Source organism: Salminus brasiliensis, chromosome 4, assembly GCF_030463535.1.
Source record: "Salminus brasiliensis chromosome 4, fSalBra1.hap2, whole genome shotgun sequence".
Lineage (NCBI taxonomy): Eukaryota > Metazoa > Chordata > Actinopteri > Characiformes > Bryconidae > Salminus > Salminus brasiliensis.
In genome coordinates this window covers 42,516,230-42,542,840 of record NC_132881.1, presented here as the reverse complement: position 1 = coordinate 42,542,840, position 26,611 = coordinate 42,516,230, and the positions used below count along the sequence as shown (strand labels likewise).

General features: G+C 43.5%; 1 protein-coding gene across 1 annotated transcript; it reads right to left on the bottom strand.

The window, feature by feature from the left end:
• Positions 1-1,408: 1,408 nt before the first annotated feature.
• tesk1a (testis associated actin remodelling kinase 1a) lies at positions 1,409-25,900 on the bottom strand. Its single transcript, XM_072678516.1, has 11 exons — positions 25,721-25,900; positions 24,405-24,817; positions 12,497-12,618; positions 12,317-12,365; positions 12,059-12,205; positions 10,890-10,972; positions 9,435-9,525; positions 7,197-7,280; positions 6,611-6,697; positions 5,779-5,875; positions 1,409-4,833 (listed from the first exon to the last, which is right to left on the bottom strand). Exons 2-11 carry the CDS (start codon positions 24,594-24,596, stop codon positions 3,749-3,751), a joined length of 2,037 nt encoding a protein of 678 aa, XP_072534617.1. The 5' UTR covers positions 24,597-24,817; positions 25,721-25,900; the 3' UTR covers positions 1,409-3,748.
• Positions 25,901-26,611: the final 711 nt, after the last annotated feature.

The following is a 26,611-nucleotide window of genomic DNA, read 5'->3' as shown; positions in this document are numbered from 1 at the left end:
AAAATCCTGGGTGACAACCTCCTTGCCTCTGCCAGGGCACTGAAAATGGGTCGTGGATGGGTCTTCCAGCATGACAACGACCCAAAACATACAGTCAAGGAAACAAAGGAGTGGCTCCATCAGAAGCATATCAAGGTCATGGAATGGCCTAGCCAGTCTCCTGACCTCAATCCCATAGAAAATCTATGGAGAGAGCTGAAGCTTCGCGTTTCCAAATGCACACCTAAAAACCTTAAGGATTTGGAGATGATCTGCAGAGAGGAGTGACTGCTGTGCTTGCCAACAAGGGTTTTGCCACCAAGTATTAAATGATGTTTACTGGGGTCAAATACTTATTTCCTTCAATGAAATTCAAGTTAATTTTTTATTTCAAATTTTTTCTTTTGATATTCTATGTGTCACTGTTAAAATAAAGCTGACATAAAATTTGAGGTTTCATTTATTTTTTGGTATTAAAACTTTTAAAGTGGGGGGGGGGGCTCAAATATGTATTTCCCCCACTGTATATATGTGTGTGCGCACATCTTTAATGCAGAAGAGCTGCACTGAATATCCAGAAATTAAAATGTAGTCAGTGCTGTAAAGACTGTCCCTACCTGTGGATGAAATGTGATGGAGGCCTTGTAAGTGCCCTCACACAGGACCCCTACAACTTTATGTTCTCTACAGGTTTCTTTCTGATGGAAACAACTCAGGAAGTGCCTCTTAGACGCTGTTCCAAGTGAGAAAATATGATGAAATACATGAAAGACTTTACCTCACAAATCCTGCTTATATTCAAACACTCTCTCACATGGGTGGGGTGATGGCACTTCCATATACATATACATATATATATACACATATATATACACATATATATATACACATATATATATACACATATATATATACACATATATATATACACATACACATATATATACATATATACACACACATATATACATATATACACACATATATACACACATATATACATATACATATATATACATATATATACACATATATATATATACATATATATATACATATATACACATATACACATATATACACATACACATATATACACATATATATATACATATATATATACATACATATACATATATATATACATATATACATACATATATACATACATATATATATACATATATATATACATATATACATACATATATACATATATACATATACATACATATATACATATATACATATACATATATACATATATATATACATATATACATATACATATATACATATATATATACATATATATATACATATATACATACATATACATACATACACACACACACACACACACACACACACACACACATATATATATATATACACACATATATACACACAATGATGCAAACAGGCAGTGTTACATTCAATCGTTTTAATATTGAACAGTTTAATAAATAACATGGATTGTTGACATTTATTAAAGCTGATTCTCCCCAGTATTGATAATATCCATGGTGATAAGTGCTTTCAAGGTGGGGGAAAAAGAAAAAAAAAAAAACTTTAAAAACAAAACTAACCTTTACACAGTACATCCACACTTCAGAATCAAACATAATTCAGTCTTTACATCCATAGTGTCCAGTACTAACGTTCATTACCAGCACTCAAGAGATGGACTTCTAACTAAATAGTACCAATTCAGTATCCTTAGATATTTCCCATTCATCATAATATTAACATACATTAATTTATGTGAAAAAAAAAAGTTACATAGTCAAGTCCTACTCTCGAGTGACCAGCACAGGCTACCTTTATTTAAATACAGCTCGCAGTTCCCAACGCCTGCCCAGTATCTTTAAAAACAGCTTATTCTTCTAGCAAACAGTGTTACAAGCCTTTCTTCCTACCACAACCGTATCCAATTCCCAACGAAGCATCCTGTACCACATCAGAACGGAACAGGAGCCTTTCTAGAGAGCTGGACTACAGTGGCAGTCTGCAGATAAAGAACCACACCGAGGATGCAGTGAGAGTTGGCTAGTGTCGGTCATGCATTGGTATGTACAGATCGGCCTTTTGTGCAGTTCTCTGCATGCAGAGGCTTTTCAACACTCGCACCACAGGGCTGATCGGGCAGGCGTTCTTCTACAGGCTTAAAAGAACTCTTTGGATGGACTTAAAGGGGTTTGAAAGAGGTTTGGAAATCATGCCATTACATCAGAGAGGAAGTGGACCAGAACACACAGGACTGTGGACGGGTCTCGGTTTGTCCTGAGGACCCTAAAAGCTCACTTTTTGAGAGTAAATTGAGACACTGTTGATCTAAACTCTATGTAATCATCAATCTGACGTAACTGACATTTTTCAATCAATGGCTTCCCTGCTGAAAGTCTTCTTAAGTCCAGCTCAAGACCAGCTTTTGCTGGTAGCTGGTTTACGATGGTCAAGGTAGTTAAAAAGCTGGTCATCCAGGTAAAATCATATCGTATGCTGGTCAACTGGTGAACAGCTCTTCATGTGTGTTCCTTTGCCAACTTGACCAAACTGGTTGACTTGACTTTGGCCAAGCTTGTCACAGTGGTCAACCACCTTGGTTTTACTGGTCAAGCTGATCATATTAGTTGAGCAGCTTGGCCATGCTGGCCAAACAACTAAACCACCTTGGTCATAATACTCGACCAGCTTGCTCGTGCTGGTCAACTATCCTGGGCAAGCTGGCTTGCAACCTGACATGCTGGTAGACCAGCTAAACCATCAAACTCAACCAAAAACATACCATACCGTACATACTTTGGTCGAGAACTATGCTGGTCAACCAGACTGACCAGCAGGGACTCCAGCAGGGGTATATATGCTCAATGCTGTAGTCTCAGTCCTACAGCACCAGTCGCATCCTAATTGGTTTACTATTGTCATGGTACCTTCTGAATTCGCAGATGTAGGCCTGTTACGTCCTGTGTGATCTGGTTGTCTCACTTTTTGCCATAAGTAAAATACACACAAGTACACAAGAGTTTTAACGTCATTAAGCAGCAATAACCTGACCAGCAAGGGACCTCCCTGCCACTAGAGGGAGACAGAAAACAAATGATGCGCTTTACAAAACAAGCAAGACCATTTTTCCTATTGTACTCAAAATGGTGCATTTCCCCATTTAAAAAGAGAAGAGTATTTACAACTGAATCAACACTGACTTATTGCACACATTGCTTCTAGACGCACAATATAATCAACACAACTTCAGACTTCCATAAGAAGTCTTTTTAATGACTCGCTCACTCAATCACACACTGCCTCTCGTGCATTCACACTCAAAGTGAACAACCCTCCATTTTAGAGGAGTGATTATCAAAGTAATTAAAAGATTCTCACTATATCAAACCTCACGCTCTACCACTCACAAACACACACAGCGTTTTGGAGCATATCCAGCACAGTGGCTTCTAAAGTTGAAGGTTTGTGTAGCCAAAATAGCACCTTCTCAAAATTCAGCTGTGGTTTGTACTCATGTAAATGCATCACAGTGCAGCCACGAGAGAAACACAGCAAGATTTCCCATCCTGCACATATAGCCCACCATTCTTCTCTCGCTCAATCACACATACATACATACAAACACACAAAGGCAAGCTCCTGACCCACTATCACTAACAGTGCTTTCTCCTCACTCCTTGCAGGACATGGTTACTAATAATCCAAATCATAGCAGTGTCAGCACAGCCTCGTTGCATCCCCGTGTCACCAGAGGTCGCCATCACTATGTCTGTGCCTCTGGTAGAGGCAGCCCCGGCTCGCAGGGCACTGTGGGTGGAGCCAGGCCATTCGCTCCTCGACAAAGCAGTCCCTTGGCTGCTGTAGCAGCTGCTGCAGCTGCCGCCTCCCCCCCGTTAAGGTTCCTGTATGGGCGTGGCAAAGGCCGAGTGGGCGGTGCTCCTCGCAGGCACACGGAAGAAAAGCTAAAGCCCACCAGGCAGCAGCTCGGACAGGAAAAGACCTCGTCCTGCTCGGCAGGGGGTGCCAGACGCTCTTGACCACAGCGGCCACGATAGCCGTTGAGCCGAGCCCACGGTGGTGTCCTGACGGTCCCCAGGAGACAACTGTTGTTGTTGTCCAGGCGGGGCAGGGGAGGTAGCGATGGAGGGCCGTTCGAAACAGGCCTAGGCCAGCCGTTGGGCTGCCGATGTGAGGAAGAGGGGGATGAAGAGGAGCTGCTGATGAAAATGCGCTTTCCCGCCATCCTGAGGGCGCCCTCTTGTGCATCGGGGGATCTGCTGCAGTCCATAGGCTCTGCACGAAAGAGTCCTTCCACTTCGCCCTGACTTTCATCCTCCTCTTCCACCCTCTCCAGAGACACCATCTCTAACTCCAGCGCCAAGCCAGAGTCCTGGCCAATATCTTCAGAATCCTCCAGCCTTTTCTCCTTCTCCTCTGTTCCTCTGTTCTCCAGCTCTTTCCCAATCTCCTCCCGTTCCTCCTCCACGCTCTGGGTCTCCGGCTCCCGAAACGAAGCCAGGGGACGCCCCAATTCTGGCGTGCAGGGCAGCGACTGGCACCTGCGGGGTGGAGAGATCCCACCCAGAGGTGGGGAGGCACAGGGGTCAGGAGGTGGGGGCAGAGTGAACGTGAGGGAGATGACCGATTTGCTGGGTGTGTCGAACAGCTTGATGCGGCCGCCATTCAAGTCATGGCGGAGGGAGAAGGGGTTGACGCGCACCGGTGTGCCCAGACACGGAGATGAAGCTGGGGGAAGCATGTCTGACTGACTCCGGGACAGGCGCTGGTCACCGACGGGACATGGAGAACTCCTCCTCCTGTATGGGCTCACGTCAATGGCAACAGGCTCTGAGGAGGTCAAATGGTACAGGTGTGAATGAAAACTAAACAGATTAAATCAAAAGGCTAGAGCCTGTTTTTTCCCCCTCAGTGCATTCTTTTTTAAGGACCAAACCCCCTCCCCCCACACACACACACACACACACACACACACCTCTTTAATATGAGTACTGTAATACTGTGCTGACACCAATCCATCTCTGTACATACAATAATAATTATTATTATTATAGTATTTATTTAATCCTTTTAATTAAAAACAAACCAGGCTACAGTAATTCACTTTATATTTTGAGTACATTGTATGTTCAGGTGTTTGTGAACATCCTTTCTAATAAATGCAATTAGCTACTTTTAGCTGCACCCACTCTGCTGACAAAAGTGTACTGACACAGATGTACACATACACAGCTTGTCTAATCCCTGAAGAAAAGTATTACCAATAGACAAGGACTCTCTGGAGCAGATAAACATGACCTTTTTGGCACCATGCCTAATGCCAGGCATGGACTAAAGGGGTATAAAGCTTTCAATCATTGAGCCGTGGGGCAGTGGAACTGTGTTCTCCGGCATGATTGTGGAGCATCATCCATTACGTTTGGGATGAGCTGGGGATGAGGTGGGGTGGTGATCATCCATCCATCCACCCACATCCTGACCTCACAAACATATTGCCAATGAATGCAATCAAATCCTCACAGCAATACTCCTCCAAAATCTAGTAGAAAGTCTTCCCTGGACAGTAGAGACAGTGACTAACAAAAGCAGAATCAACAATTTTTTTTAAACATGCTTAAAATCTGACGAAATAAAGGGAATGAGCAGGTGTCCCAATACTTTTGTCCATTTAGTAGATCAAAACCATCCAAAATGTCATCTTCAGTCCTGTAGGTTTTATTCTGTCTGCATAAATGGCTTTTATACCTGGTGTTTCAACATTCAAGCATTGCTTACCTAGGATAACAGGTGCCTCAGTCTTCTCCTGCTCCCTCTCAATTCTCTCCAAGGTAATGACGATGTCTGAGAAAGAAGGGCGAGTCTCTGCACTCATCTGTACACCAGGAGGAGGAGGGGGGGGGGGAATAATAATCCTAGTTTAGACTCCAGAATTAAACAGAAAACAAGTAGGGAAAGGGGTGTGCATACATTTGTCTCTCTTGTTCACCAGTACTGTTTGACTCAAATGGCATTTGGCCTCCGCCTTTAACCCATCCATGTAGTGAACACACACACACACACACACACACACACACACACACACACACACACACACACACACACACACACACACACACACACACACACACACACACACACACACACACACACACACACAGACAATGAGCACACATGCCCAGAGCGGTAGGCAGCGATTGCTCCGGCATCTGGGGCGCAGAGAGGGTTGAGGGCCTTGCCCAAGGGCCAAACAGTGGCAGCTTGAAGAGCCTGGGTATCAAACCCACAACCCTGTTACTAACAGCCCGGTGCTCTATGTTCAGTAAAAAAGGTTTGTAAATCCAGACAAGCGGAGTAAAGGTGAGGGTTTGGGACAATTTACCCAATTTACCCCCAAATTTAAACCTGATTTATTCATGGTTTTGAATGAAGCAACAAGCCTAATGCAATTCGCAAGTAATGAAGGCTCATACTCAGAGGTGGGTAGTAACACGCTTCATTTACTCAAGTATGAGGTGTTTAAAAAAAATTGTTTAATAAGTGAAAGCAGAGTTTAGACTCCGCAGAAAACAAGTAGCGAATAGGATGTGAATGTATTTGTGTATCTTACATTGCAGCAGTTTACAGCCAGGCTGAGGAAAGCTGGTGGACAGTCTCCAACCATATGCTCAAAAGCCTGCACGTCCAACCCAAAGTCCTACAGAGAGAAAGTTAAATGAATCATAGCCTCCATCAAAAAGCATCCAAGTAAATATCATCACACTCATCTGGCTTAATTTTCTTTTTTATTTAAAAAGTACAATATTTGAAAAATGACCAATAACAATATGAAAAGATTTGGGTTGATACTGAGAACAGCTTTTACAGTAGAAAGCTCCTCTGTCTCTTCACAAAGACAATCTGTGATTCAAGAGCCTGTTGTGCCAAATGGCTCCGACAGAGAACCCTCACACTCCACACAGGAGATTAGAATTCCATTTGCATGCGAGTGCACATGAAAAATTCACCACTGGTGCTGCAGTTAGTAGGGGATCCTCTTACACTGAGAACTGCAGCACAACCAAATGAAAAATAGACTGTGAATGAAAAAGTGTGTCACAGTGCATCCCAGTTCTTTAAAAATACTGTGAGCAGGAGCTTTCGGATGTGGGGTTGCAGGTGGGTGTATAGTGGTGGGAGCTCATCTAGAGCAGTACCTCTGTTCGAGGGAGAACATCTGGGTCGGCCTCAATACGGGCGATGATCTCGCACAGAATGATACCATATGCAAAAACATCCACCTGTTGGAAAAATGCCTAATTATGACCAGACAACACAAGCTGAGCATATTTACCACCTATCTATGCAGTACACACACACACACACACACACACACACACACACACACACACACACACACACACACACTCTAACTCTACTCCTTTCTCCAATCAGAAGCGTCTTACATGACTTACTTTGACCAATCAAACGCAGTCATAGTCAAATACACTGTAAACGGTATGTACCGTAGCCGGCACATTTCTCTACAGGCTACCAAAACCTGTAGTTCCATCATGTGCTGCCTGCTCTGTCTTTCTGTAAGAAGTCAACATTCAACTAGAGAAACCATGCTGTGGTAAGACGTTACCAACTGAATGCAATCAAATCCTCACAGCAATGCTCCTCCAAAATCTAGTAAAAAGCCTTCTTCCCTGGACAGTAGAGACAGTTACTCCAACAACTCATTTTTTAATACCCTTGATTTTAGAAGAAACAATGAATGAGCAAGTGTCCAAATACTTTTGTCCATATAGTGCAAGTTTGTGCTGTTTCTTAAGGTTCTTAATGTCTTCTGTTTTTAAAGGGCATTAGTTCTTATTAGAGTTTGCTAATGGTTAATTTACATTTCATTTATTTTATTATAATTAATTGGAAGAGAAACTGTGTGTGGGACATGTCTGATTGGTTTGTGTGCACTGTGGCACTGCTATTCTATTTTGCAGTTCTACCTGGACTATTTAAAAAGATCTGCTGAAGTAACTCAATACTCGAGTAGATGTTGTTTTTTTTCCCCCAGATACGTTCTTATGTTTACTTAAATAATTATCTAAAATTTAATTAGTAGTTGAAAGTAGCCCCACTTTTACCTTCAGTTCAGTGTTTGGCTACTCTACCCACCTCTGTTCATGCCCCACAACCTAGCTACCGCATAAATCCAGTCTCTTTAAGGTTCCTCAACCACTTGGCCATGTTTCAGGCAGGGGTGTGAGGACACGTGGCATGTAGATACATTAGCGTTGTGGCTTCAGTGCAAAACTAAAGCAGAAAAGGGAATAAATGTCACCTGGGAAAATTTGTGGCGAAAATTCGTCCAATTTGGCGAAGTTGTGCGAATCTGTATCAACAGCCAATGACTGTGCAGACCCCCGAGAGAACAGCGTAGCTCAGAGGAGCCAAAATGTCCCACTGGCTCTAAATACACTGATAAAAGAGAGGCTGTACACACAGTGAGTCAGGAGAGTCTGTGGGAGTGAGTCTGTGGTTTTACAGTATATTATAGGAGAGTTAGCCAGCATGCTATTCGCCACGTTACCCTCAGTTAAGAGGCGTTGAACAGTAATCGCCCACTGCGCCGACCACAGCAGTTCTACATAGTTTTATAATAAAACGATTGCCAACTTATACGTACATTATATGGACAAAAGTATTGGGACACCTGTTCATTCACTGTTTTTTCTGAAATCAAGGGTATTAAAAAGAACTGATTCTGCTTCTGTTGGAGTAACTGTCTCTACTGTCCAGGGAAGAAGGATTTCTACTAGATTTTAGAGCACAGCTGTGAGGACTTGATTGCATTCAGCGACAAGAGTGCTAGTGAGGTCATCTGCAACTTATCCCAAAAGTACTGGATGGAGCACCAGCCATTATTCCAGAGAACACAATTCTTTCACTGCTCCACAGCTCAATGCTGGGGGGGCTTTATACCCCTCTAACCCACGCCTGGCATTTGGCATGGTAGCTTCTCTACAGAGACTGGACAAGCTGATTTAGCAATGTGTGCAGCTTCAAGTAGCTGAATGCATTCATTTAAATTGGTGTCCACAAACATTTGGATCTCCAAAAGCAAATCTCAGCTCCACACAGAGATCCAACCATAGCAGTCCTACACTTTGTGCTGTGACTGCATGTGCAGCATGAATCTCTCACCAGTATCAAGTGGTCAGATGTAATGATTTGTAATGAGTTTTTTTGTTGGTAAAAACTGTGATTTTACTCATGGTTGGCAAACTAGCTAACGTTGCGGTTCTAACAGAACCAAAACTAAGGACTTTTTGGTGACCAAGCAGTAAAACGCAAAACATCTCATTTGTCATTTTAGTGTCATTTAAATTTTTTCTTTAACTGCTTGTCAAAAATAAACCTCTTGAGGTCTTGATTAAACGTATAAGTGATACCTTCTCATTGTAGAACTCTCCCCGCAGCACTTCTGGAGCCATCCAATAGGGGGAGCCCACCACTGCCAAAGGCTGCTTGTCCACACAATCACTGCAAAAGAGCATGTTGCCAAGTTTAATTTGTACGTCTGCAGTGCCTACTGAACACAGAGGACTCTGCATTAAGCTGCATTGGGTTCCAATTCCACTGAAGGTTTACCTGAACTCCTAAAAAAAGCATATACATACCCAGCATATACATACATATATATATATATATATTACACATATATTCACTCCTGAGCTCCTGAACTGTTTTACTCTTCATTTACACACACAGCACATCCATCACTGCTCTACGTATTTACTCCCTTTTACTGTTAGTGTAGTAACTTAGTCTGGACTGTAATCACCCAGCCTTTATGTATATATTTGTACTTATATACATGTCTTTTGTACTCACTTTCTCTGTACCCTGCCTCGTGTTTTTTCTATCAACGTTGCACTATTGCATCATGTCATACCTGTTCTGCACCGGAGAGATTTAGCCTAACAGTGTTTGTTGTCGTAATGCTAATACAGGCTTGTACAGAACCACTGTTAAATAATTAACCAAATTGTGCTATGCCACAATTGTAGGTGTAGCAATTAAAGAGATGGTTCAGAAAAAAATCAAATTGACAATTTTCCCCCTACCCCAGATATAGGGGTGCACATCATCCAAAAATGGCTGGTGCCCAAATGAAGAGGCCAACACTGCTAACAAAAGCTTAAAGACAATAAGTACCCAAATTGTTTTGCTAAAAACACCTTTTAAAAAGGTTTAATCTATGTACAGCTCTTTTCCAATGTGTAGCAGAGTTGCTAATGTGGTTTCCAGCACACTATGACTTACTGTGAATTATAAAATTGATCAAAACTGTGTGTAAAACGGCTCTCCTAGTCATTCAGAGAGACAGTGAGTATACCATGAACGACACAGCCAAGCCTAATTAAGGGGGATGCCGGCTAGTCGAAGTCTGAGAGAACTGCGAGGGCATATTTACAGATGTGGGTCTATTGTTAGCCTCATTGCTGCAGTGCCCAACTGAAAAAACTAAAATTTGGACGTCAAACAAGTCTCGGCTGGCTGACCAAGTCTGGGTTAAGAGGAAAATTGGCTATCAATAATTTTTCATTGTAGCATGCCTTCAAACACAGTAGGGTATGATGCCAGTGGCAATGCACTTCCCATTACGCAAAGACTAATCACAGTTAATGAAATTGAAGAGAAAGCGGATCCATCAGGCATTTAAAGAGCACTCAGGTATCTGAAAACTTGTGTGTTTGCCAATGTTCCCATTAATCTTAAATCTTAAATCTTAAATCATCCACATGAAGCTGCACTAGGGAAACATGTTCTGAAAACTCATCATGAACGGATCTGAGGTCTGTGGAATTGCATGTTCATTTTTAGGAATGGGAAAATGCACTGACCTGTAATCAGGGATTTTCTCTGCCAGCCCAAAGTCTCCAACCACAGCTGTGAAAGAGCCGTTCTCACAGCGCACTAGACAGTTCTGGAACACAACAATGTGAAGAGTTTCCATTCACTGTACACACACAACACGTAATCAAACGCAATAAATAATAATACACTGTATAGTCAAAAGTATGTGGACACATTACTATCACACCTATGAGAGCCTGGTGGACATAGCATTCCAAAACCATGGGCATTAATGTGGAGTTAGTGCTAACAGCCAGTATTTTTCACCAGAGGCTTTCCACAAGATTTTGGAGTGTGCTCAAGCAAGGTTATGGGCATTTAATCAAAAGCACACTTGAGAGGTTGGACAAGAAAGCCTGGCTCGAAATCAACGTTCCAGTTCATCTTAAAGGGTGTCCAGCAGGGTTGCAGCCAGAGCTCTGAGCAGAACCATGTCTTTCTGGAGCAGAACAAGGCTAACGTTGAAAGCATATAATTGTCTGAAGCGATGTTGTGTGCTGTTTCCTGCCTAAAATTACAGGACTTGGCTCAAACCCTGAAAAACTGTCCTAGATCTCTCCTCCTATCTGCTGGCACTATCCAGTCAACTGACTATCATCCTCCTGGCACCTGCCAACCCCGGATTTGTCCAGCAGACAGAGAGACAGACAGACAGAGAAGTGTGAATCATCACTCCAGAGAACACATTTCCACAGCTTTACACCCCTCCAGACGACATCACTGATGTTAGACTAGCGTGCAGCTGTTTGGCCATGGAAACCCAGTTCGTGAATTTCCCGAAACACAGGCAGTTTGGAACTCCACAGTGAGTGACAAAACAGAGGATAGGTGTTTTTATGCCATGGCTGAACTACTGTTGCTCCTAGATGCTTCCAATGAACAACAACAGCACCTACAGTTGACCAGGGCAGCTCTAGCAGCCTATCACATCCTATGAGAGAGATATGTTTAAAGTCACTGTGCTCTTTAGTATGAGCTATTCTACTGCTACGACTGCAGAAGATCAAAGGGCAATGTGCTTGATTTTATACACCAATACAAATGAAGATCAAATGCCCAGATGTTTCAATAAGTTATAAAAAGACCAATGCTTTCATGGGGTGTCCTCATTTATTCACACGACTGTATGTGTATATGTGTGTATGTGTCTGAGTACCTTGGAAGTGAGGTCTCGGTGAAAGATGCCCTTGCTGTGGAGATACTGTAGCCCCTGCGCAATGTCCAGAGACAGGCCTATCCTCACCGCCCACGACAGGTACATGTCACTGTCCAGCAGCTGCTCCAGATTGCCCCCGTTGATATACTGTAACCATGACAACCAGACAACCCATTACATTACGGAAGAACTTCATATCCCGTCTCCAGCCTGTAGGGCCGCTTCTGGATTCGGTTACTATGGAAACCAGTGTCTTACCTCAGTTAGAGCGTGGAGCTGGCCCTCGTGGACACACACTCCCAAAAACCTGACAGAAGGAGAAAGGAGAACGTAAGGACGTGGGCAGGTCTTCGGTGTCTTTGAATTGTACCACTGTCAATAAGAGGGGCTTTGAGGAGACAGCAGTGCAGTGGTGAGGGGTGAGAGAGTGCGTCATACCTAAGGATGTTGGGATGACAGAGGCGGTTCATCAGCTGCACCTCTCTCAGCATATTTGCTTTATTGCTTGCCAGAGTGTTCATCTTCAGAGCCATCACCTGCCCTGTGATCCTGTGCTGAACCTGCAAGACATGCACAGAGACAAAGTGCTTGAAATAAGAAAGCACTGGTTGAGAACTGGGGTTTTGACCGTAGCACACACAGCACTGTTAGAACCCAGAAATGGGGAGCTCTTGAATTAGGGCTGATGCCACTACAAGGATTCAACTTGTGTAAAAAGTATGGTTGATTGAACCAACCATTTCATCACCACCCTTGCAATCAATCAATAAATCCTTCCTTATAAAACGAGCCATTGGGCTTTTGCCATTTTTTTACATATTTTGGTACCAAAGTGGCGGAATGAACTTCCCCTTGGTGTCCGAACGGCAGAGTCCCTCGCTGTCTTCAAACACAGACTAAAGACCCTCCCCTTCCGAGAGTACTTGGGCAAAGTATAGAGTATTATGGTCTCCTTATTGACTTGTGTTTAGTAGTATCTAAACTTTGAGGTCTCTTTGAATTCTAGCTGAGGTTATTCTTGAGTAAAACAAAGCTCTTTTGCTAAGATGAACAGATTAAGTAGATGAGAGCGTCGGCTTAATGCCGTAAATGTAATAGTAAATACAGAACTAGGGTTGGGCGATATGGTAAAAATACTATATCACTATCTTTAAAGACTTTTCTTGCGATAGACGATGTAATCACAGACTAAAAACATCAGTAGAGACAGATCCTTATAAACCACTATTCAGATCCTCTCCCAGACTGAAAACAGTGATTTATATTCAACATCTGCTGCTTTTCACCAATTAAACCAGTGTAATTAGACTAGTAATTAAACCTGCAGTTGATCAGTGTTTATTAAGCACCAAGAGTCTCCTCTATATGCTTAGAAAAGCATACTGTTCTAACCATAACACAACTTGTCATGATACAATAAAACATCGTCATATTGCCCAGCTCTACCACACAGCCTGGTGAGCCTTGTGTGACCAACAGGATACTAAGAAGAATCTTAACAGGACAGTCCTACGGAAGACCCACCTTACCGTGGTTGCAGCATAGGCTACAGAACGCAGCTTAGGTTTTAAGTCACGCAGACGATATGGCGAAAGGAGTCATGGGACTAAATAAACCAATCACACAACCTCATCCACCAGTATTACACCCCACACCAGCAGCAGACCACACCAGAGTCCACTGGGAGCAAACCTCAGACCACTGATCTCAGGAGGACCAGAGATTCTCTGGACTGCTCCCGAATTCAAAAACAGCTTTCACACTTGACCAAATGTACCGAACTGTCCTGGGTCCGAAAGAAAACCCTAGCAGGAAAGCACCCTTAGCATCAATGGCAATTACCTAAGCTCTGTAAAAACTCTGCCCACACCGCTATAACGCTAATAAATTATCATCAAGTCTTCCCTCTGGAAAAGGAAAACAAACAACCAACCAAACAAAAAGAAGTCCCACCTCACGGTTTTGCAGACTTGAAGCTTAAACACTGTTCTTGGGTAATTCTCTCTTTCACAGGAGGCCCTTTATGAGTTTATATCCGTCTAGATCGGCTATGTCTCATTTTTTCCCCCTTCTTAGGCCAAATGATCTACTGGAGATCCGAAGTTTAGTCCCGTCTGGAAACACATCTGTGTTTGTCCATGCAGATAATATGATAATATCACCTCTTGTTGGGGGGAAAAGCTGCTGCCACTTTCCCAACTGCTAAAACAAAAAAAATTCCATAGTAAAAAATTGCAAAAAAACAAACAAACAAAAAAACCCAGAAATCATAGTTGTTGAAATGTTTTGTACTGATCTGAAATAAGAGCCAGTGACACTTCGACTCTTTAGAGTTGTCTGGGAATGTGATCATGTGACAACCTGATGCAAAAAGTAACAAGCAATTTTATTGATGCCTCAATGTAATGGTTCTGTCACGAGCAGTGAAAACTGTTTCAGGCGTCCCAACAGGGTCTAATCTAATCTCAATAGGGTTATAGTTTACTTACAACAAGGGTGTTCAACATCCTTTTAGACAGAAGTATTGGGACACCTGCTCCTTCACTGTTTCTTCTGAATATAAAGGAAATTGTCTCTACTGTCCAGGGAAGAAGGCCGTCTACTAGATATGAGGCTCATTGCTGGAAGGATTTGATTGAATCACCTCACCTAAAAAAGGTAAAGATGCAAGTATTTGACACTGTACAGCAAAATGTTTTCTCTGCATTTGACCCATCTGTGGTAGTGAACACACACCCACCCACACACCCCCGCACACACAAACTATGGGCATGGAAAACGCATACAAACCCAGAGTGGTGGGCAGCCAACTCCAGCGCAACAGTGGTAGCTTGCCGAGCTCGGGTATCGAACCTACAACCCGATCATCAATAGCCCGGAGTTCTAACCACTGATCCACCACTGCCCACCTCATCCCAAACGTGTTCCAGAGAAGAAAGGGGGGCTTTATACCCCTCTAGCACACGCCTGGCATTAGGCAGCATGGTGCCAATAGGGTCATGTTTATCTACTCCAGTGAGTCCTATTCTATTTTCAATACTTTTACTCCACAGAGTCTAGGCAAGCTGTGTGCGTGCATGCATGTGCACATCTGTCAGAAATGGGTGCAACTTAAATTAGCTGAGTGCAAAGGGGGTGTCCACAAACATTTGGACATACAGTGGATATAATAAATCAGCCGCGATCCCAATTTTGGATGGAGAACTACATTTTTCAGATTATTGGGAATAAATAACCCCCAATAAACCATTAAATGTTCCAGGCAAATGTAGGCCGCCACTCTAAATCCCCAATGTTTGTTCGCCCCACATGTGCACACTTGACAAAAGTGCGCCTGATTACAGGTGTAGTCCTGCTTTGCAGGCCCTCTATAATCTCCACGGCTGGCACTGCAGTGCAGTGAAAGCTGATGGGTCATGGCACTCCGTGTGCATGACCTCCACTCAGCTACATATCTATAATCAGATCTCTGTGTGTGTGTGTGTGCTGTAGATCCTACTGCCAAGCAACAAGCTGGCAAGAGCGCTGGTAAAAACATGCATTAGTCTGTGTTAGCATGGGGATTGAAGATGGATAGAGGGAGGAAGGGATGGAGATATGACAGAAATGGACTGGATGAGAAGGGAGGAGGAAGAGAGTCTGGAGGAGTTATTTGAACAAGCAAAGCCCTGACGACAGCGACGCTCTGCAGGTTCTGTAGGTTTCTAGGTTTAGGTGTCAGTGGGGTAATGGTGTGTGCGAGCGCGTGTGTGTGAGTGCATGTGAACAAAATGAGTGAATTCATAAAAAAAAAAATTGAGAATAGCAAAGATATTAAGAGGCTGACGCTCGTTTGAGAAAGAGAGAGCATACAGAGGCAGTACAGTGTGGGGGGTATTAGTGGCTGCTCAGCGCTAATAGGCTTTCTGGATTCCCATTATCCCACCTGACCTGCCGGAATCCGGGGCACCGTCACAATGACATCACTCACACACACACACACACACACACACACACACACACACACACACACACACACACACACACACACACACACACACACACTCCCAATACAGGCCTGTCGGCTGCTCAGCATGTACACACGGAGCCCGATGAGCAGCAATGTGGCCGTCAGTCAAGCGGATGCAGCCTGTCTGTCTCTGTAAATAAAAGCAGCAGTCTTTCAAAAGGCATCAGAGTTGCTGCTCAGGCTGGACCTGCAGTGTACTGTGAATTCTGCCATCTGTGCACATTTCAGCCCCCCGTCTATGTCTTACATCTATGTCTTTCTCAGGATATACACTAATGACAAACGTATTGGGACACCAGCTCCTTCATTGTTTCCTTTGAAATCAAGGGTATATATATAAGCTAATCCTTTCTTTTGCTGGAGTAACAGGCTCTAACAAGAGTTTAGATGCCCACCAGTTCCCCTTAACCCCAATTGAACCCAAAATGCATTGGATGGAGCCCAATCATTCCACAGAGCACAGCTCCACTGCTCAATGGTTTGGGGGGGGGTTTACACTAGTCCACGCCTGGCATTAGGAAGGCTTCCAATAGGTTTATGTGGGACTAGTAGAGGAAATTACCATTTGCATTTGGGGAAAAGCACTGCAAAAACATTTCATTATTAATATTCATTATTAGAGGTGCATTTTGTAAAGCATTGTGCAACTAGGTTATCAGATATTTCTTATAATTATTTTTATTACTATTATTATTATGCATAACTCAACATACTCCATACTAGGGATGCACCGATCCGATGTTAGGATCGGATCTCGGTCCCAATATGAACAGAATTAGCTGAATCGGGTATTGGATAATCTTGACGATCTATGGAACTGATCCTTTTACTTTAATCGGTTGATGTGAGACTAAATGTTTACATGTTTGCAATTCTTGATCACTGCTTGTATGTTTGGCCAAGTTACTTATTTATTCTCAGGTTCAGCTGCTAGATTTTATTTTGAATTACTGTTTACACTAAATATTTAAAATAAGACCAATTATTGTGTTTTTGACAAAGTGAAGCTACTATATTATTAGTCTCGGCTGATGATTTGATTTATTTTAATAAATGTACTAAATTGCTATGTGTAATTTGTTATATTTTCTTTTACAAAGTTAGTACAGTGATGTGCGTCAAACCTGATACCTTAAGTCTCTTCCACACTAACTCAGCAATGGTATCGATTGGATCAGGTATTGACCGATATGCAAAGTTTATGTATATGTTTTGATATCGGAACTGAAAAAGCTGCATTGGTGCATTCCTACTCCATATTGTTCACCTTTATGTTTTTGGGTTTTTTTTTTTCACCCATAGGAATTTATGGGGGGTATTGATGCACCACTCAAAAGCCATGATGATACAAAAACACTAGTTCAACCAACCAACCAACCAACCAACCAACCACATGGGGCATCACAGCAACCACTTGACAAGACCCTAGCAATACCATCTGGGATACCATAGCAACCACCTAGGAACTACCAAAAATTGTACAGCAACCACCTAGCAACCACCTGTGTAAACCCCTAGCAACCATATAGCAAAAAAGTGATTTCTACCATTTCTACTAATCATCATAATCAGAGACATGAGAAATGACCTACATTAGTAAGAAGCAAAAGGAAGAGGAAGAGACAAACCCAAAATAAGCAAAATGATAAAGCACATATGTGCGTAAATTATTAAAACTTACAGAGAACATGAGATGCCAACAACCATGAGAACCCTGCTAGATCAACACCCCCCCTCCCTCCCTCATCAGATAAACAGTGCCATCATCTTTGAGAGGGGAGAAACTTAAGTTCCCCTCCTGCTTCAGCTTCAGAAAACACCACTAAAGCTTCTATCCTCCCCAACAGCCCAGCTCCACACTGTGGGTCTGAGAGCATGTGGGTCTGATCAAAAAAGCTGATCAGGCGCACACTGATCAAATGAAACAGGCGGAAATGTTCACGGACCACTTAACACCAGTCTGAGTCGATTCTCCAGTCTCTGGGGTTTGAGCCTACATCACTCAAGTCATTAACGGAGACCGTGTAGCTTGTAAATACAGTCAACCAATGAGAGCTGAGCCGGAGCAAACTTTTCCGACTGATATTTGAGATCTTTGGACAGAGTACAGAGGTAGCTGATCCCTCCTCAATGCTCCCAGATATAGCATGGCTTTCTCCAAGCCCACCACGGGCACACCCCATTTTAACCAAAGCAGGTAGGATGACAAACATGCATGTAATACAGGGCTTTATTAAGAAAAGTAACACACACACACACACACACACACACACACACAAAAAAAAGTTACTACGGGTTTTTAACTACTTCCATTTATTTATCCGTTATTTATCCGTTTTTGAGCAAATTCATTTTTACTGCCCAGACAAACAGCTTTTAAATACATGGATATACCAGGTGTCTACACCCTTTCCTTTCTGTGCAATGCAAAAGTCTGCATGTAATTCACACAAGGGTTTGATGTTTACAGCTGACAGCTGGAATCTTTAGTAGACAGAATCTCAGTATGACGTTTCATTCAGGGCAGATCGTGCAGTGTGGGGACTTTGATGACTAACATCAACCAAGGACAGAAAAATGCCGGGGGTCTCTCGTTTTTCTTTTTAATCCTGTAGTGTGGGCCATGCGCGACACTGAACCCTGAAGGTGTGGAAAAACCTCCCTGAAGACTTCTTCAGAACCACTGAAAGGGTGGAGCTCTATTAGATTAAAAAGTCGAGGCTTCGGTGTCATTCTCTGTTAATTACTTATGTTTCACACCTAACTAGTTCGCTTCGGACCTTCAGATTTCTGACCTTTAAACCAAAACAGCAGGAGTGAGCACGGTCTGGATCCAAAGCAAATATCAAAACCAAAGCCCAAATTTGGTCCAACTAAAAGAAGTGGTCTCAGTCGGATCAAACTGATCCATGATCTTTTTCTGGGTGGTTCAGCCTTTCAGACCAATTACAAGACGTTGAGGCAGACTATCGGCGACTGTTCTACACCAGAAGAAGAAAAAGGACGGGAAAGAAGTGAAAATGAGTAGCAGGAGAACACAGGGTGATTATGCTGTATCCGTTGGAGATATTAAATACTTTTACTGCTGTTTTTACTGGAAATGAAATGCATGAAGGATGCTCTGACGTCCACACAGGACTGTTCACATGGTATTAACAGCATTCGTCAGCAATCAGAGACACTGAAGTAGACAGTGAGACAAAGCTGTTTACACCTGCCATTTCCATGTGTCCCCAGAGACCACTTGAGCTTAGATTTAAATGGCTGCAGGAAGGAAGCTGAATACATTTACTCCAGCAGCCTCTCGCTGTCTGTGTGGTCAGCCCGTCTGGGTCCATGTTCAGATTTAGATTATATGGATTTCTAATGTGACCTATAAACAAAGGGGGAGGAGCCGAAGAATGAAGCTCCAACCCTTCCTTTCTGCTGTGATGATGCCGCTGCTTTGGTCCTCCATCACTGTTCTGGAGGATGCTTTAAGCTTCACAATGCGATGTGACACCAGATGAACACAATGCTTCTGAAGGTGAAGACTGAGGGTTTTTCAGTAATTAAAGGCTCGTTATTTAAAGTGTCTGAGTAGAGTAGCAAGACACACACACACACACACACACACACACACACACACACACACACACACACACACACACACCCCAGAATAAGACTCTCTGGATCAAATGAACATGAACCTTTCGGCACCATGCTGCCTAATGCCAGGTGTGGGCTAGAGGGGTATAAAGCCCCCCAGCACTGAGCTGTGGAGCAGTGGAACAGTATTCTCTGGACTGATGGTTCTCCATTCAATACTTTTTGGATGAGGTGGGCCTCACTAACGGCCAGGTCGCTTTTAATACCCAACAACAATGAATGAACAGGTGTCCCAATACTTTTGCCCATATCATGTACCAAGTCTGAGGGGTGCTTTCAAACCCATGTTGTTTGGTCCCAACCAAAACGGCAGGTGTGAAAGGTGCCTCAGACCACAGGCTGGTCCAAAACCAGCCAAAACTTGGTCCAGCTTCATTTGATGAATCTGAACTGGTTTCTAGTTCTGTGCTTGAGGTCGGTGCTGCTGATATTACGTAAATTCGTCATATTAGCAGTATGGTAGAATCAGATTAATCCGTTTATTAATTTTATTCAGGAAAGGGGATCTCCCGAACTGACAACACGACGGCGTGAGCCACAAGCCCCTCTACAAACCAATCAAAGCATAGGGAAATGCAACCCACGTTGGTGACTGCAGCGTCCCACATATTCAATGTAAGCAAACCATGAACTCTGGTTTAGACCTTGGCGTGACCTTGAACACATCACCCATGACACGTGTTAACATCAGGCCTGAACAAGCCTCAAGCAGACAGAACAAAGGCTACAGCTTTATCAGGGTTACTGGCTATAGTCCAGTTTCAGAGGTCATACTCTCAGCATAAGGTGCTGAGTGCAACACCATCTGACTCCTAACTGAAAGCAGTTCCCATACAGAATTCCTAAAAAGCACACTTCAGTCCCGGTGTGATTTATTCCCTCTCCTGCAAACAATCAATTCTCATTCTGCACTTTTTATATTGACCCAATTCCCCACAGACTGCCATTCGTGTAGGCAAATGATCTGCAACTCTGGCAGCGCTCCTGTTTAAACAGTATAAATATATCATAGAGAACAATTCATCCTGGAGAGAGACGCAGCCCCGCATGGTGAGAGCGCCAGAAGCAAAACGGCACATGCAGAACTACCCGATTAGAGGTCAACCTCAAGAGCTCGAAATCCGATTTAGTATTCCTGCTACCAAAGACATCAACGCTGAAGTGGAAAATTACACCCCTGATTAATACTCTGATCAATATTACTTCAGCCTGGAGTGACGACAAATCCTCAAATCTGATCAATCAAATAGTTTCTCCTCAGCTTACACAGCCTTACTGATCCCACTGTGATCAATGAACTTGAGCAGCCGGATTTACGTCACCTGGTGTTCTCCACCACGCTCTTAAAGATAAAAAGAGCTACACATGGTTCTTTGAGTGATACGACAGAACAACCACTTTTTAACCCTAAAGAAGCACATGAGAGTATGAAGAACCGTGCAGAAGGTTCCTATTTAACACCTACATGGTTCTTTATGGAGCCAAAAATGGTGCTACAAAGGGTTCTTTAAGCGATTCCATAAAAGAAAGTACTTTAGGTTCCACAAGAAACCATGTTTGTAATCGAGATGTGGGAGGGTGAAGAACCTTCAACTTGATGTTACGGTTCTTTACCAGTTTAATGGTTCTTCATATTAGCACATCTTTACCAAACACGGTGTTCTACAAGGCGTTCTTTGAGCAATGCTATAGAGGAACAACCACTTTTAGTTCCATAACATGTTTGCTTACTGTGTGTGTGTCAACCCTGTTAGAGATATAAAGAACCTTCACTTGATGATCATTGGGTTCTTTGAGTGATGACATAGAGGAACCACTTTTGATTCCACAAAGAACCGAGAACCATAAATGTGAAGAACCTTTTAAAGGTTTAGAATAACCTTCACTAGATCTAAAGGTTCTTTACCAATTAAAACATTTAAAGCACCTTTCCTTTTCCCAGTTACAGTAAACCTACAGTACAACTACCACATTTACGTAACCATACTTTTCAGTTCTCTGGGACAGAACCTACAGTTCTCCAACTAAGGCAGCTTTAGACTTGTTCACCTGGTGCCAGGTCAGGACCGCTGGAGTGACTCAGCAAGCCTCATATCATGAGCAAACAAGCAGGGCGTCATTCAGTGTTTGCCCACCGTCAAATACGACAGTTTCAAACAAAGAAAGGGAAATGCACGGTGGACATGAGGTAGAACACTGTACTGGAGCCTTAGAAAGCTCAGAGAGGAGTGCCTGTAGCGCAGGTTAATCATTACTGAATTACATTACATGAATGAACTGAAGAAGGTATTTATGGAGAGAGGTGTGTGTGTGGTCAAAGGGAGGCATTAACCAGAATGATCAATATGATTAATGATCACGTATTAACTTGAGAGAGTAAATCACTTCCTAAGGCTACGTTCATGATCTTTTACAGATGTGACACAGATGTGTTGCCAGTGTGGAAGTGTGAACTGTAAAAACAGACAGAATCGGATATGTTCCGTTCTGATTTGGGCCACTATCATATTTGTTACCGAAATCCGATACATATCAGATATGCAGCAAAGTGATTCAGCCAGAACTGCCGGATCGGAATTTATGCTAGATTTACGCCAACCCAACCCGACACTCGCTGATGAGAAGGGAGGATGGACAACAGCAGTAAGGGACATTTTCAGTGGCAGGATAGCCAGAAATTCTTTCTGAAGAAAGAAAGTAGTGAGATCTTGTCGGTGAGCTAGTCTGAAGGACAGAGCTCGGATCCTCCAGGTTTCTCCTGGACGCCCCCCAGTCCAGCCAGCACAGCGTGGAGGATGTGTTCAACTCCATCAGCAGCAGCAGCAGCAGCAGCAGCTCACCTGATTTACCATCATTAAGCCCTGATTTACCACCAAACCAGGTGTTGATCTGAGGAGAACTCTAAATAACACTAGACTCCATGAGGAGAACTTTGCTGATGTTCTGATAATGAACACAGTGATGGAGAACTATGAATATTAGTGTTTTATTGAGAAAATAAAAACATACCACCCAGATACGCAGCTTTTCGTTCTAATGTTCACAGGGAACTAAAGCTAGAGCAACATTTTTGCCATTTTCCACTTTTTAACATAATGTTAATCTGGCACTTGTCTTTCACATTGTCCCATATCTCATGATAAATGGACCAATAGAAATGCCCCACAATGACTTGGAACGGAATCTTTTTACATTGACTTCTACTGTATAGCTGCCAACCTCTTGGAGATATGAGCTTTTTGCATGACGGAGATATATGATTGGCAAGTAAGTGAGGAAAAACCAGAGTTGAACGACATACACATACAAACACTTATGAACACACACACCCTTACGCCTGCGCACACACACACACACACACACACACACACACACACACACACACACACACACACACACACACACACACACACACCAACTCGGGTGATGGGTCTGTCTGCTTAGGCCTGGGACCTAATCTGATTACGGCGATGAGTGGGGCTGACCTCTCCTACCACTAAGCACAAACACTGGTGTAAGACTAAATACAACCAGCACATGCACACATACACACACACACACACACACACACACACACACACACACACACACACACACACACACACACAGTGATGTATGAGAAGCTAGATGATACTGAAATCACATCATGCAGCATCAGACAGGTGTATAAACAAAGTATTCGGACACCTGCTCATTCCTTGTTTCTTCTGAAATCAATGACATTAATAAGAGCTTACCCTGTTTGCTGGAGTAACTGTCCCTACTGTCCAGGGAAGAAGGCTAGATCCTAGAGGAGCATTGCTGTGAGGATGTGATTGCACTCAGCAACAAGAGCAGCGTTAAGGTCAAGGTGTTGGCTGATCACCATTCCACCTCATCCTTGACTCCTCAACTCATCCCAGAAGAACTGGAACAATTACCAACCATCACTCCAGAAAACACAGTTCTTCCACTGCTCCACAGCTCAGTGCTGGGGGGCTTTATACCCCCCTAGCCCACACGTAGCATTAGGCAGCATGGTGCCAATGGGTTCAAGCTTATCTACTCCAGAGAGTCCTATTCTATGGGCAGTAGTTCTCTATAGGGACTAGGACTATCTGTGTGTGCATGCATTTGCACATCTTTGTCATCGATGGATGCAACCTAGCAACACAGCTGAATGCATTCATTAGAAATGGTGTCCACAAACATTTGGACATATGATTTAACCATTATAGGCATCAACCCACAATTCCCATATTGGTGTATCCCGTGTTAGGGATGTATAGCATCCAAGCATGGATAATCAAATGTTCCGTGCAAACGGGCAGGTGTTTGTCCTGGGACCTGAAAGGCACCAGTCATTAGGAAGCCTGTTGTGTTTCGTACCCTTGCCTTGAGCTCGTCTTAGGCATGCATAGGGTCATTGTTTAGTAAATCAATTGCACCCTTTTGAATCACGTATCAACACCAGTGAGGCCTTCTGTCCTGCTTCACAAAAAAACAGCTCTATGGCCTCCAAGCAAGGCGCTGCCAGTGTCTTCTTCTAAAAACTCCTCATTTCCTACCTGCGTTCGGTAACATGATCCAAAAATAAGTCAGTCTGAATAAGAGCCAGAAACGTAGGAACCATTTCTAAACTGAAGCAAACCAAGTAAGCTGAGCTTTAACCAGCGCACAGATAACTAGCTGACCTGAAGATGACCTTACCTTAAAAACCTCAGAGAAGAAGCCAGAGCCGATCTTTTCGCAGAAGAAGTCGTCGATACGTGCCAAGCTGGACACGGCACTCCGCAGGGCCCGGTACGAGGAAGGCCTAACCCGGTTGGGCCCATGAAGGCCATGAGGTGGGGGTTCCCACACCTCCTGGCCAGGCTCCTCTTGGTGGTCCATGGTGAGCATGTAAGGAGCAGCGTTGGTCAAAATGAAATCCCGGTGGGAGTACACCCCATGGCGCCTTCGATGGCCAACAACCTTGGGTTGTGGGGGATCGGGTCAGGAGAGAAGCAGGGCAGGCACCTACGCATCCCACAGCCAACAGTTGCGCACGGGTCGAGCCTACAACTTCTGCCCAGCAGCTGAGGCCTCACATGCCGCTGTGGTAACCTTTCTCTCCTCTCTTTCTGCAAAGAGACGATAAACAAGACAACAGGCACTTCAACGTGCAATCATGCTATAGTGCCCTTCAGGGGGGGTTGCAACCAGCATGCAAAGGGGGCATCATCTCCACAATGACATTAATGACGATGATGATGACGCATTAATAATGCACAATAAAGAGTAATTAATGTAATTAATGTATTGTTTTAATAAATAATGAATAAATCATGGCATCGTATTTGAATAGATTAAAAAATTATATTATGATGTTTGAATTTTATATCATATCACTCACCCCTACATCCTTACAGCCCTATTAAACATGCAGTACAGTAGCACTGTAGTACAGGTATCACTAGAAGACCCCATTTGCATTAAACCAATGCCCTGCATGGGGGCTGCAACCAGCATGCAAAAGGGCCAACATTTGTAATAATAACATCCCAATAACGATGCACTAATAATGCACAATAACGCACCAACTTTTGCCATTTTTGGTTACTAAAATGTTCCGTTCCACCTTAAATGCTGCATCAACTCCATTCATTCTGGCCGGATTTAAGGTGGAACGGAAAATTCGACCCCAGCTCAGTTTTTCGCCAGCAAGGTGAGAGAGGCACGTCGTCGCTCCATCTGCCAGTGTGCATCTTGCAAGGACTACAAGATTATAGACTAGAGACAGAGCTGCTTACACCTACACTTACACCTACACCTACAGCTACAGCGAGGCTAAACAGGCCCAGGATGCAGGTCTAAAGGCCACCCTGCTGTCTTCACCCACGGGCAGAAATGCAATGCACGAGTCCTAAGCACGCATCTGACTCCAGACGAGCTGAAACAGCGCACACGCAGCGCATGCAGCCATTACCCTGCACCGGTGTAGGGGGTTTAACCAGGCTGCTCTGCGCGCGGCTCGGTCCTCTTACCGGGTCTTGGTTATCGGGCGCGCACCGTTGGCTCCACAGGCGCGAGGCTCTAATCAGCGGGGCTGCGGCTAATCACTCCGCCCCGGTCGCCTTCTTCTCGGTCACGGCCGTCCTCGGTTGTGTCGTTTTGTCTCGGTCAAACGCTCCGGCCGCTCGGAGGCTGTGCGCTCCCATTGGAGAAGAACCGAGGCGGGGTCTGAGTGGCGCGCATGCGCACTGAGCGCTGTGACACATTTACACTTTTTACGTGGGCTGCGTCCAACCCCCCCCCCCCCCCCCCAAAAAAAAGCACCTACTATAACCAGGGGTGCATATTATTATATATATTGATAAATATAAATAACCAGGATGTATTAATTAATATCTATACAGATGCTATACAATGTTTTGAGGCTATAGATTTATATATATATATATTATCCAAAATATATTATTATTACATATATATTATTTGATCAATAGATTATCTTAATATATTATATTGTGACCTCAATATAACATATATCTCATGGCTTTTATATATTATCTTAAGGCCAGAAAATCATATCTTGAGGCCACACTATGATATGTTGAGGCAATAAGATGCTGTTTGCAAAGACCAGGGGTGTCCAAACCTTTGCATACGGCTGTAGTTGACTTAGAACTTATAGGGTTACGTGTTCTGCCCACCCTGGTCGCACTAATCTCACCCATGAGATGACATCATTCCTAAATTTCATGTTATGGTGCTGGGACTGAGTGGGGGCTTCACCACGAGGGGTGACATCACCACAGCTGAGGCACAACCCAACACATTACCCAGGTAAGGTGAGATGCTCCCCATCCACCCACATCCCATTACATCGTATATGAATTATTAAAGGCACTGCCAGGGACGAAGTATGAGGCCTG